Consider the following 13,839-nt stretch of genomic DNA (forward strand, 5'->3'; position numbering starts at 1 on the left):
TCCATTTACTTTTGATTCTTAAGTATATTTAAAACTGAATACTTTTAGACTTTTACTCAAGTAGTATTTTAGCGGGTGACTTTTACTTTTACTTGAGTCATTTTCTATTAAGGTATCTTTACTTTTACTCAAGTACTTGAGTACTTTTCCCACCACTGCCCAGCAGGACATTTCTTTAACCAAGACCTGTCATGAGGTACAGCTTGACACTATGGCTCCCTATAGGGTCCACAGATCTATTGCTAGGCAAAGTTTGGATAATGTTGGTAATTATGATATTACTAATAATGGGGTCTGCATTATATGAACGGTGTCCGCTGGATTACAAGGGGTTGATTAGAGGCCGTTTTAACTGAATTAGAGAGGCACCTTGGTTCTCTCTCTAGGGTTCGCGTTCGGGTTGTGGTTGAGGTTAGGGTGGAAACAGGATGTGAAAATGAGGCTAGGGTTAAGGTTATGGTTGAGGCTGGAGTTGAACCTGCATGTGGACATGAAATTAACCCGAACCCTAACCCCATCTTCATGTCCACATCCTGATTCCTCCTTAATTGATAAGAAAGACACACCCTCTACCATCCCCCCCCCCCCTTATTCCATTGGTGGTCCCAAAGGCAAGGGTGGGCTCCCTGTTTGCTGTCCATTCACAAGCCTCTGCCGAGTTCCCAACAACCGGATGTTCCGTTTTTAAGGGGAAGTAAAATTATACTTCCCCCCTTCTCGTTAAGTCCAGTATGAAGCAGGCGCAGCCCGCCCTTGATCTAGTTTCAGGCGTTTATTTTATGCGTGCTAGCCTTTCACTGATGCACATGATTCCGAAGAAGCGATTGGTCGAGTGCGGTGCCTGTCAGACGGTGAGGGCGTAGCTCTGTATTTCGCTCACTGTCAGAGCTCGAGGGACGAAACGAAGGGTTCGTTTCCGTTTGTAGGCTGCGGAAACCGAGTTTCACAGTGCTACACCAGCCGAACAGAGACCGATTGGAGCTCGATCCTACGACCGAGAGGAGGAAAGAGGACAGTAATTGAGGAAGACCTTGTAATCAAAATACCGTCCAAATTTACACTAATATTACACTTTAATAGCACTTAAACCCAGTGCCTGCGAAGATGGGAGACAAGGCGGGGACCAGGTAAGGAGAAATTATCAGTCTTTGGTTGTTTTTAGCGTTTACATTTTTCCGGTGATGTTTGTGTTATTTGGGAAAATAGGCAATCATAAGGAAGAAAGGGTATCCTGGTTTCGCATGCAGAGACATGGCATGAAAGGCAAGCAGCACACTGGACGAGGTTCCCTAAGCAGCAATAACAGAGGGTTAGTTGAGAAGAGTGGAGGTTTTGTTGGTTCAGGGGAGAGAGATAGAGGGACAATGATGAGAGAGAGAGAGTTTTAAGTGCGAATGAAATCATATCATCAATATGCAAGCGAACTAGTACTTCGCATTAGGCTATGGGCTTGTGGCGATACAGTTATCTAGAATGCAAAACACAGGGTCCGTTTGTACCTGTCAAATTGAGTGTAGGGAGGGGCTAGTCTATACTGTCGAAATGAACCTCAATCTGATTAATTCTACCCTACTCCTGCTAGATTGCTAGTTCCCAACGTCAAACAGCCACAGATTGTATCAGGTTGAAACAAAGTGATGCACTCGGCTACTGTAGCCACAAGCGACTTAATACATTGTTTATAAAAAATATATCACCGTGTGCGGCAGCATCATTGTCAACGTTGTAACTATCTTATTACAATGTAACGCAACCTAGACTCAAATAGACTAGCCTACTGTAGCCACTTCGTTGACGATAAACATAGGCTACTTTCTCTTTAAAGTAGCAAGTAAAGGGACACGTGTTACCCTGAAAATGTCATGCGACTGTCTGTCAGTTTGTCTGCAGTTTCTGTGAAAATCCAAATGTAACGTTAGGCTACTATTGTGTTAGTTTACCGCAGCACCGAATCATGTCAGGGTGACACCCCCGACTATGACGTAGGTTTGACGTATGGTTCTGGTTTAATTCTAATGCACAAATGTGGGGGTGGAGGTAGGTCAAGACTTGGAATTTAATGTGGTCTGAGAGAGAACAATGGGATCCATATGAAATACTCTCTACCCCCCCCCCCCCCTTTCACCCTCTTTCAATTCAATTACAATTTAAGGGCTTTATTGGCATGGGAAACATATGTTAACGTTGCCAATGCAAGTGAAGTAGATAAGAAACAAAAGTGAAATAAACAATAAAAATTAACAGTAAAGATTACACTCACAAAAGTTCCGAAAGAATGAAGACCTTACAAATGTCATATTATGTGCAAATAGATAAAGTACAAAAGGGAAAATAAATCAACATAAATATGGGTTGTATTTACAATGGTGTTTGTTCTTCACTGGTTGCCTTTTTCTTGTGGCCTCAGGTAACACACCTTGCTGCTGTGATGGCACACTGTGGTATTTCACCCAGTAGATATGGGAGTTTATCAAAATTGGGTTTGTTTTAAAATTCTTTGTTTATCTGTGTAATCTGAGGGAAATATGTGTCTCTAATATGGTCATACATTTGGCAGGAGGTTAGGAAGTGCAGCTCAGTTTCCACCTCATTTTGTGGGCAGTGAGCACATAGCCTGTCTTCTCTTGAGAGCCAGGTCTGCCTACGGCAGCCTTTCTCAATAGCAAGGCTATGCTCAGTGAGTCTGTACATAGTCAAAGATTTACTTAATTTTGGGTCAGTCATAATGGTCAGGTATTCTGCTGCTGTGTACCCTCTGTTTAGGGCCAAATAGTATTCTCGTTTGCTCTGTTTTTTTTGTTAATTATTTCCCATGTGTCAAATAATTATATTTTAGTTTTGTCATGATTTGGTTGGGTCTAATTGTGTTGCTGTCCTGGGGCTCTGAGTCACTCTCTCTCTCTCTCTGTCTCTGTATGGAATAAAGGAAATACATCAAGTTCTTCCACACTGATCTCAACAAACCATTTCTGTATGGACCTCGATTTGTATATGGGGGTATTGTCATGCTGAAACAGGAAAGGGCCTTCCTCAAACCTATGCCACAAAGTTGAAAGGACAGAATCATCTAGAATGTCATTGTATGTTGTAGCGCTAAGATTTCCCTTCACTGGAACTAAGGGTCCTAGCCGTAACCATGAAAAACAGCCCCAGACAATTATTCCTCCTCTACCAAACTTTACAGTTGTCACTATGCATTGGTGCAGGTAACATTATCCTGGAATCCGCCAAACCCAGATTCGTCCGTCTGACTGCCAGATGGTGAAGCGTTATTCATCACTCCACAGAACGTGTTTCCACTGATCCAGAGGCCAATGGCAGTGAGTTTTACACCACTCCAGCCAACGCTTGACGTTGCGCATGGTGATCTTAGGCTTGTGTGCGGCTGCTCGGCCATGGAAACCCATTTCATGAAGCTCCCGACAAACAGTTTTTGTGCTGGCGTTACTTCCAGAGGCAGTTTGGGACTCGGTAGTGAGTGTTGCAACCGAGAACAGATTATTTTTACGCGCTACACGCTTCAGCACTCGCCGGTCCCATTCTGTGAGCTTGTGTTGCCTACCACTTCGCTGCTGAGCCGTTGTTGCTCCTAGACGTTCCCACTTCACAATAACAGCACTTACAGTTGACCGGGGCAGTTCTCGCAGGGCAGAAATCTGACAAACTGACTTGTTGGAAAGGTGGCCTCCAATAACGGTGCCACATTGAAAGTCACTGAGCTCTTCAGTAAGACCATTCTACTGCCAATGTTTGTCTATGGAGATTGCATTGCTGTGTACTCAATTTTATGTGCCTGTCAGCAACGGGTGTGGCTGAAATGGCAGAATCCACTCATTTGAATGGGTGTCCATATACCTTTGTATATATAGTGTATTATTTACAAATAATGTGATTGAAATAACCAGAATTATCATCAGGATATTTTCTGCTGTTTTTATTTGTTGGCTTTAGGTCTATGTGTTTGACTTAGTTGATGATGGAAATTATAGGCCTACTGCTGCATTGGCCTGTGATGTATCATCTCTGAGTTCTAGGCTTTCATTTATTTCAGATCTTTACGATTAACCACTGTGACAGTTATTATGAAAGTGAAACTGTTTCATGAAAATGCGCATATTGAAAATAATCATACCTGGCACGCAGATGGGTAGAAATGGTAGGATAAATTGCAAGCTTTCCCATGGTCTTTTACTATTACACCCGTTAAACAGGTGTGAACGCGCAAGCGCCTGTTAGCAACGGGTGTGGCGCGTGCATACATAGGAGGTCCCGTGAAAAAAACGTGCCCGCCTATGGAAATCAAAGGCCCGTCCAAATGATTTGTTATGGCACGGTCCCTGTAACAAGAATACTATGGCAACTATTGTCTAATAATAATAACAATTAAATAATAAGAGTCAATGTCTACAACTACCTGCTGGTTGCACGTTGTAGCCTACTCCTTCTTATTTAGTCATTTGAATTCCGTTTTGCATTGATCAGCCTAGTGATCTCCCACTTCGCGTTGCGACACTTGGACCATCTGACGAGTACCAACAAGCTGAAACCCGCGAAACCTCTGTAGGCTATACAGCATGTATTTTTTTACGAGGCACACGTCATAAAAACTACATTCAAACCTTTGTTGTTTTAGTAAATTAAGAATGTTAAATGTCATGGTATATCCTTGTGTGTAGCATTGTCACATGGATAATGTAATTATATGTATTTATTTAATTTGACCAGTATTCAAAGTCACTGTCTGCTCCGCACACCTGGCATTGCGCCCTTAGCAACTCTTCATGCAGCAGTCAGAGGAGTGTGACCTTTGACCTTTACTATCCCATCAGTACAGTATATAGCAAGGTTATTATAGTATCCCTTTAAATTTGGTGAAAACGTTCAGAATGTTAGGGCTCAATGAAAGAAAGCCTTGTAAATGCACGCATATTCACACATATTCACACATATTTACACATATTCACACATATTCACACATATTCACACATATTCACGCATATTCATGCATATTCACACATATTCACACATATTCATGCATATTCACGCATATTCACACATATTCACACATACTCACACATACTCACATATATTCGTCTTATTTTCAGCACTTTGACATTCTATTAAAAGTGCTATAGAAATGTTATACATTATTATTATTATTATAAAATTCAGTTGTTGAATCTGTGAAATATTAGAAGGGGAAAATGTGTGTGATAGGGATCTGAGATGGTGGTCCCGTAAAACGACCCTAATGATCCTCACTAATCAAGGAACTGTGTTGACGACATACCAGTCATGGTGAACCGTGCGCCAGACTCCAGGTCTTAACTGCTGGGTCTGGTCTGCGTTACATTATGGTTCAAATAGGCAAGTTATTGCACAGCTTGTAATACATTAGCCTAAAATGATCCACTTTTTCCTAGCGATCGTCAGGAACAACCACATGAACGTAACAGAGTAAAATAAAGATAAACTGACGATGTAAAGACTAAAACTAAAGTCAGTGACAGTTGTAAATGTATCTGGGTATAACTGACAGGTGGCTACCAATAGTGACTCATATTTAAACAATACAAATGGTCAAAAATACAGTGAAAAGTCTGGGAATATAATGAAAACCTTCTAGAAACATCAACTCGGTAGGTTTGGAGCTATACTATCATTTGCACATGGCTAGAGTTTATGATATTCAAACCGTGTCCTATTCATCTGAGATATTATAGCGGACACAGGATAGTATATCTTGGGTCTACTACATATCATCCCAGGTTATAAGGCATTTCATTAACTTCACTGTGGGAAAGTGTTGCTATGCTTCAGTTTGCTGCCGTGTGACCTGTTTCCCATTTGTCTCCAGGTATCATAAGGTCATATAGATCTAAAATAAGTGCATATTGTATATTTGTATATTTACAATCCCCCTTATTCAAACGTCGTGCTCATTCAGCTAGATCCTATCAATAGACCTTATCACTTAGTGAATTACATAAATAACACCATCCTCCATGCTCCATCAGAAATAACACAATTCTCCATGCTCCATCGGAAATAACACGATTCTCCATGCTCCATCGGAAATAACACCATTCTCCATGCTCCATCAGAAATAACACCATTCTCCATGCTCCATCGGAAATAACACCATTCTCTATGCTCCATCAGAAATAACACCATTCTCCATGCTCCATCAGAAATAACACCATTCTCCATGCTCCATCGGAAATAACACCATTCTCCATGCTCCATCGGAAATAACACCATTCTCCATGCTCCATCAGAAATAACACCATTCTCCATCAGAAATAACACCATTCTCCATGCTCCATCAGAAATAACACCATTCTCCATGCTCCATCAGAAATAACACCATGCTCCATCAGAAATAACACCATGCTCCATCAGAAATAACACAATTCTCCATGCTCCATCAGAAATAACACCATTATCCATGCTCCATCAGAAATAACACCATTCTCCATGCTCCATCAGAAATAACACCATTCTCCATGCTCCATCAGAAATAACACCATTCTCCATGCTCCATCAGAAATAACACCATTATCCATGCTCCATCAGAAATAACACCATTCTCCATGCTCCATCAGAAATAACACCATTCTCCATGCTCCATCAGAAATAACACCATTCTCCATGCTCCATCGGAAATAACACCATTCTCCATGCTCCATCGGAAATAACACCATTCTCCATGCTCCATCAGAAATAACACCATTCTCCATCAGAAATAACACCATTCTCCATGCTCCATCAGAAATAACACCATTCTCCATGCTCCATCAGAAATAACACCATGCTCCATCAGAAATAACACCATGCTCCATCAGAAATAACACAATTCTCCATGCTCCATCAGAAATAACACCATTATCCATGCTCCATCAGAAATAACACCATTCTCCATGCTCCATCAGAAATAACACCATTCTCCATGCTCCATCAGAAATAACACCATTCTCCATGCTCCATCAGAAATAACACCATTATCCATGCTCCATCAGAAATAACACCATTCTCCATGCTCCATCAGAAATAACACCATTCTCCATGCTCCATCAGAAATAACACCATTCTCCATGCTCCATCGGAAATAACACCATTCTCCATGCTCCATCAGAAATAACACCATTCTCCATGCTCTATCAGAAATAACACCATTCTCCATGCTCCATCGGAAATAACACCATTCTCCATGCTCCATCAGAAATAACACCATTCTCCATGCTCCATCAGAAATAACACCATTCTCCATGCTCCATCAGAAATAACACCAAACTCCATGCTCCATCAGAAATAACACCATTCTCCATGCTCCATCAGAAATAACACCATTCTCCATGCTCCATCAGAAAAAACACCATTCTGCATGCTCCATCAGAAATAACACCATTCTCCATGCTCCATCAGAAATAACACCATTCTCCATGCTCCATCAGAAATAACACCATTCTCCATGCTCCATCAGAAATAACACCATTCTCCATGCTCCATCAGAAATAACACCATTCTCCATGCTCCATCAGAAATAACACCATTCTCCATGCTCCATCAGAAATAACACCATTCTCCACGCTCCATCAGAAATAACACCATTCTCCATGCTCCATCAGAAATAACACCATTCTCCATGCCCCATCAGAAATAACACCATTCTCCATGCTCCATCGGAAATACCACCATTCTCCATGCTCTATCAGAAATAACACCATTCTCCATGCTCCATCGGAAATAACACCATTCTCCATGCTCCATCAGAAATAACACCATTCTCCATGCTCCATCAGAAATAACACCATTCTCCATGCTCCATCAGAAATAACACCATTCTCAATGCTCCATCAGAAATAACACCATTCTCCATCCTCCATCAGAAATAACACCACATGGAACAGACAGGTTGCTCAACCTTATTCACGGTGTCCTTCACGTGTAAAAGGTGAGGTGGAATTATGAGGGAATGAAGTCAAGGTCAGGATATGGCGTATCTATAGACACATCTCCATTTATTCAATCTCCACCCCAAACGAATAACTAGTGAATAGCATGCATAGCACTAGTGAATAGCATGCATAGCACTAGTGAATAGCATGCATAGCACTAGTGAATAGCATGCATAGCACTAGTGAATAGCATGCATAGCACTAGTGAATAGCATGCATAGCACTAGTGAATAGCTATTCTCATGCTGAAGTTCAGGGTCAGAATACACCCAGAGAGAAAAGTTGTGTGAGCCCTATCTGTGTGTGTCACTGTGTATGTGTGTTTGTTTGTGTGGTGTATTTGTGTGGTGTGTTCGTGTGGTGTGTTTGTGTGGTGTGTGTGTTATATCTGTCTCATATATGTGTGTGGGACATATGCAAGTCTAAATGAACCATAGGCTACCTGCCACCCCTACACTCTAACCACTAGGCTACCTGCCGCCCATACCCTCTAACCACTAGGCTACCTGCCGCCCACACAATCTAACCTCTAGGCTACCTGCCGCCCATACACTCTAACCACTAGGCTACCTGCCGCCCATACACTCTAACCACTAGGCTATCTGCCGACTATACACTCTAACCTCTAGGCTACCTGCCGCTCATACACTCTAACCTCTAGGCTAACTGCCGCCCATACACTCTAACCTCTAGGCAACCTGCCGCCCATACAATCTAACCACTAGGCTACCTGCCGCCCATACACTCTAACCACTAGGCTACCTGCCGCCCATACACTCTAACCACTAGGCTACCTGCCGCCCATACACTCTAACCACTAGGCTACCTGCCGCCCATACAAGACTCCGGACAGAAACCGGTTTTCACATAATTCAATCAAGGACTGCCTGCGCATCCAAATCACATCCATCTCACCCGACATCCACAAGATTGTGTCCGAGGGGAAATTCAACTTTTCTCATTAAGTAACTTAGTAGCCTATATGACTGTATTTAGTAAATACTAATATTATTGTGAGTTCTTATCCAGGGATATTTACATCTCAAGCTGACAGTATTTAGTAAATACTAAAATTATTGTGAGAGGTTATCCAGGGATATTTACATCTCAAGCTGACAGTATTTAGTAAATACTAATATTATTGTGAGAGGTTATCCAGGGATATTTACATCTCAAGCTGACAGTATTTAGTAAATACTAATATTATTGTGAGTTCTTATCAAATCAAATCAAATCAAATTTATTTATATAGCCCTTCGTACATCAGCTGATATCTCAAAGTGCTGTACAGAAACCCAGCCTAAAACCCCAAACAGCAAGCAATGCAGGTGTAGAAGCACGGTGGCTAGGAAAAACTCCCTAGAAAAGCCAAAACCTAGGAAGAAACCTAGAGAGGAACCAGGCTATGTGGGGTGGCCAGTCCTCTTCTGGCTGTGCCGGGTAGAGATTATAACAGAACATGGCCAAGATGTTCAAATGTTCATAAATGACCAGCATGGTCGAATAATAATAAGGCAGAACAGTTGAAACTGGAGCAGCAGCACGGCCAGGTGGACTGGGGACAGCAAGGAGTCATCATGTCAAGTAGTCCTGGGGCATGGTCCTAGGGCTCAGGTCAGTTGAAACTGGAGCAGCAGCAAATATCCAGGGATATTTACATCTCAAGCTGACAGTATTTAGTAAATACTAATATTATTGTGAGAGGTTATCCAGGGATATTTACATCTCAAGCTGACTGTATTTAGTAAATACTAATATTATTGTGAGTTCTTATCCAGGGATATTTACATCTCAAGCTGACAGTATTTAGTAAATACTAATATTATTGTGAGTTCTTATCCAGGGATATTTACATCTCAAGCTGACAGTATTTAGTAAATACTAATATTATTGTGAGTTCTTATCCAGGGATATTTACATCTCAAGCTGACTGTATTTAGTAAATACTAATATTATTGTGAGAGGTTATCCAGGGATATTTACATCTCAAGCTGACAGTATTTAGTAAATACTAATATTATTGTGAGAGGTTATCCAGGGATATTTACATCTCAAGCTGACAGTTTGTTCTGTTTGTTCAGCCATTACAGGACCAGACTATCTCCATACATTCAGACACAAATTTTTAAATTGACATTATTGTTTTATGTCAGATGTTACATTTTTGGCCAGTTGCAATTGTAAGTAAGCCGAGTAAAAAAAAATCGCACTTCAATTAGGCCATATTTTTCTTTCTTTAAAAGATGCTGTTAAGTCTCACAGCCTACCTCTGACAGTTAAATTATTTTATATAGGTCTAGGCTCGGATGAAATAGACTCCAATTAAGCCCTAACGTTGTTTGTAAAGTCAAATTAAAATGAAGATTGTTGTTGAAATGAATTACTCGACTGGCGTAGTTTTTCTCCATCTGTTGCTGTGCGCCACTTGCAGAACAAGTTAGCTATATTTTCAGCACCAGGCGCTGTTCACCTCCTATTGATTGTGCTGTGGCTGCAGCTTTACCTTTCAGCACCACAAAGTGGTCCGCTGCCTGCTTTATTAGTTGACTGTCTCCTGCATTCTCTCTCTCCTCCTGCAGTTCAAGTTCAGATGCAGGTTTTGCGCTATTTAGGGAGGGTAACTTCCTTCTTGGGACATTGCATTTGGGACTTGAGAATTTTTTATGATGTATCTTTAAAAAAATTGAAAAACCCATTTACAGTGCCTTGCGAAAGTATTCGGCCCCCTTGAACTTTGCGACCTTTTGCCACATTTCAGGCTTCAAACATAAAGATATAAAACTGTATTTTTTTTGTGAAGAATCAACAACAAGTGGGACACAATCATGAAGTGGAACGACATTTATTGGATATTTCAAACTTTTTTAACAAATCAAAAACTGAAAAATTGGGCGGGCAAAATTATTCAGCCCCTTTAAGTTAATACTTTGTAGCGCCACCTTTTGCTGCGATTACAGCTGTAAGTCGCTTGGGGTATGTCTCTATCAGTTTTGCACATCCAGAGACTGAATTTTTTTCCCATTCCTCCTTGCAAAACAGCTCGAGCTCAGAGAGGTTGGATGGAGAGCATTTGTGAACAGCAGTTTTCAGTTCTTTCCACAGATTCTCGATTGGATTCAGGTCTGGACTTTGACTTGGCCATTCTAACACCTGGATATGTTTATTTTTGAACCATTCCATTGTAGATTTTGCTTTATGTTTTGGATCATTGTCTTGTTGGAAGACAAATCTCCGTCCCAGTCTCAGGTCTTTTGCAGACTCCATCAGGTTTTCTTCCAGAATGGTCCTGTATTTGGCTCCATCCATCTTCCCATCAATTTTAACCATCTTCCCTGTCCCTGCTGAAGAAAAGCTGGCCCAAAACATGATGCTGCCACCACCATGTTTGACAGTGGGGATGGTGTGTTCATTGTGATGAGCTGTGTTGCTTTTACGCCAAACATAACGTTTTGCATTGTTGCCAACAAGTTCAATTTTGGTTTCATCTGACCAGTGCACCTTCTTCCACATGTTTGGTGTGGCTTGTGGCAAACTTTAAACAACACTTTTTATGGATATCTTTAAGAAATGGCTTTCTTCTTGCCACCTCCATAAAGGCCAGATTTGTGCAATATACGACTGATTGTTGTCCTATGGACAGAGTCTCCCACCTCAGCTGTAGATCTCTGCAGTTCATCCAGAGTGATCATGGGTCTCTTGGCTGCATCTCCGATCAGTCTTCTCCTTGTATGAGCTGAAAGTTTAGAGGGACGGCCAGGTCTTGGTAGATTTGCAGTGGTCTGATACTCCTTCCATTTCAATATTATCGCTTGCACAGTGCTCCTTGGGATGTTTAAAGTTTGGGAAATCTTTTGTATCCAAATCCGGCTTTAAACTTCTTCACAACAGTATCTCGGACCTGCCTGGTGTGTTCCTTGTTCTTCATGATGTTCTCTGCACTTTTAACGGACCTCTGAGACTATCACAGTGCAGGTGCATTTATACGGAGACTTGATTACACACAGATGGATTGTATTTATCATCATTAGTCATTTAGGTCAACATTGGATCATTCAGAGATCCTCACTGAACTTCTGGAGAGAGTTTGCTGCACTGAAAGTAAAGGGGCTGAATCAGTTTTTGATTTGTTAAAAAAGTTTGAAATATCCAATAAATGTCGTTCCACTTCATGATTGTGTCCAACTTGTTGTTGATTCTTCACAAAAAAATACAGTTTTATATCTTTATGTTTGAAGCCTGAAATGTGGCAAAAGGTCGCAAAGTTCAAGGGGGCCAAATACTTTCGCAAGGCACTGTATAACTAATTTTGGGGGGGCCAAATAATAATGCTGGTGGGCCAGATTTTGATGGCGGGCCGCCAGTTGGGGAACCATGACCTAGATCTTCTGCACAGATTCTGTCAGACCTGGGCACTAACATTAAATCTCAGTAAGACAAAAATAGTGGTGTTCCAAAAAATGTCCAGTTGCCAGGACCACAAATACAAATTCCATCTCGACACAGTTGCCCAAGAGCACAAAAAAAATATACAAACCTTGGCCTAAATATTAGCGCCACAGGTAACTTCCACAAAGCTGTGAACGATCTGAGAGACAAGGCAAGAAGGGCCTTCTATGCCATCAAAAGGAGCATAGAATTCTTCATCCCAATTAGGATCTGGCTAAAAAATACTTGAATCAATTATAGAACCCATTGACCTTTATGGTTGTGAGGTCTGGGGTCCGCTCACCAACCAAGAATTCACAAAACATCAAATTGAGACTCTGCACGCAGAATTCTGCAAAAATATCCTCCATGTACAACTTAAAACACCAAATGATGCATGCAGAGCAGAATTAGGCCGATACCCGCTAATAATCAAAATCCAGAAAAGAGCTGTTAAATTCTACAACCACCGATTCCCAAACCTTCCATAACAAAGCCATCACCTACAGAGAGATGAACCTGGAGAAGAGTCCCATAAGCAAGCTGGTTCTGGGGCTCTGTTCACAAACACAAACAGACCCCACAGAGCCCCAGGACAGAAACACAATTAGACCCAACCAAATCATGACAAAACAAAAATAGAATTATTGACATATTAAATAGAATGCTATTTGGCTCTAAACAGAGAGTACACCGTGGCAGAATACCGGACCACTGTGACTGACCCAAACTTAAGGAAAGCTTTGACTATGTACAGACTCAGTGAACATATCCTTGCTATTGAGAAAGGCCGCCGAAGGCAGACCTGGCTCTCAAGAGAAGAAAGGCTGTGTGCTCACTGCCCACAAAATGAGGTGGAAACTGAGCTGCACTTCCTAACCTCCTGTCCAATGTATGACCATATTAGAGACACATATTTCCCTCAGATTACACAGACACACAAAGAATTAGAAAGCAAACCCAATCTTGATGAACTCTCATATCTACTGGGTGAAATACCCCAGTGTGTATCACAGCAGCAAGATTTGCCACAAGAAAAGGGCAACCAGTGAAGACTAAACAAAAAAAATCCCTTTTGTACTCTATCTACCTGCACATCGTTACAACACTGTATAGAGACATATTATGACATTTGAAAGGTCTTTATTCTTTTGGAACTTTTGTTTGTGTAATGTTTATTGATAATTTTTGATTGTTTTTTTCACTTTTGTTTATTATCTACACCACTTGCTTTGGCAATGTAAACATATGTTTCCCATGTCAATAAAGCCCTTTGACATGAATTGAGAGAGAGAGAGAGAGAGAGAGAGAGAGAGAGAGAGAGAGAGAGAGAGAGAGAGAGAGAGAGAGGAGACAGAGACAGAGACAGAGAGAGAGGAGACAGAGAGAGAGGAGACAGAGAGAGATGAAGACCCACTTCCGTTTTTAGTACAAGGAGGAGACTACATACAGTATG

The 13,839-nt window shown here is 41.3% G+C and overlaps 1 protein-coding gene across 3 annotated transcripts in view; it reads left to right on the forward strand.

The window, feature by feature from the left end:
* The first annotated feature begins 810 nt into the window (after window positions 1-810).
* Window positions 811-13,839, forward strand: part of LOC135510329 (arrestin red cell-like) — a 112,858-nt gene continuing 99,829 nt past the window's right edge. Inside the window, exon 1 of one of the 3 annotated variants that reach the window (XM_064931169.1) lies at window positions 811-1,127. In XM_064931169.1, the coding sequence (XP_064787241.1) occupies window positions 1,105-1,127 (23 nt within the window). In that variant the 5' untranslated portion in view covers window positions 811-1,104. The remainder of the gene's footprint in view (window positions 1,128-13,839) is intronic. The other 2 variants (XM_064931167.1, XM_064931168.1) reach the window with 2 other exon arrangements.

The sequence above is a fragment of the Oncorhynchus masou genome, chromosome 23 (genome assembly GCF_036934945.1).
Source record: "Oncorhynchus masou masou isolate Uvic2021 chromosome 23, UVic_Omas_1.1, whole genome shotgun sequence".
Taxonomy (NCBI): Eukaryota; Metazoa; Chordata; class Actinopteri; order Salmoniformes; family Salmonidae; genus Oncorhynchus; species Oncorhynchus masou.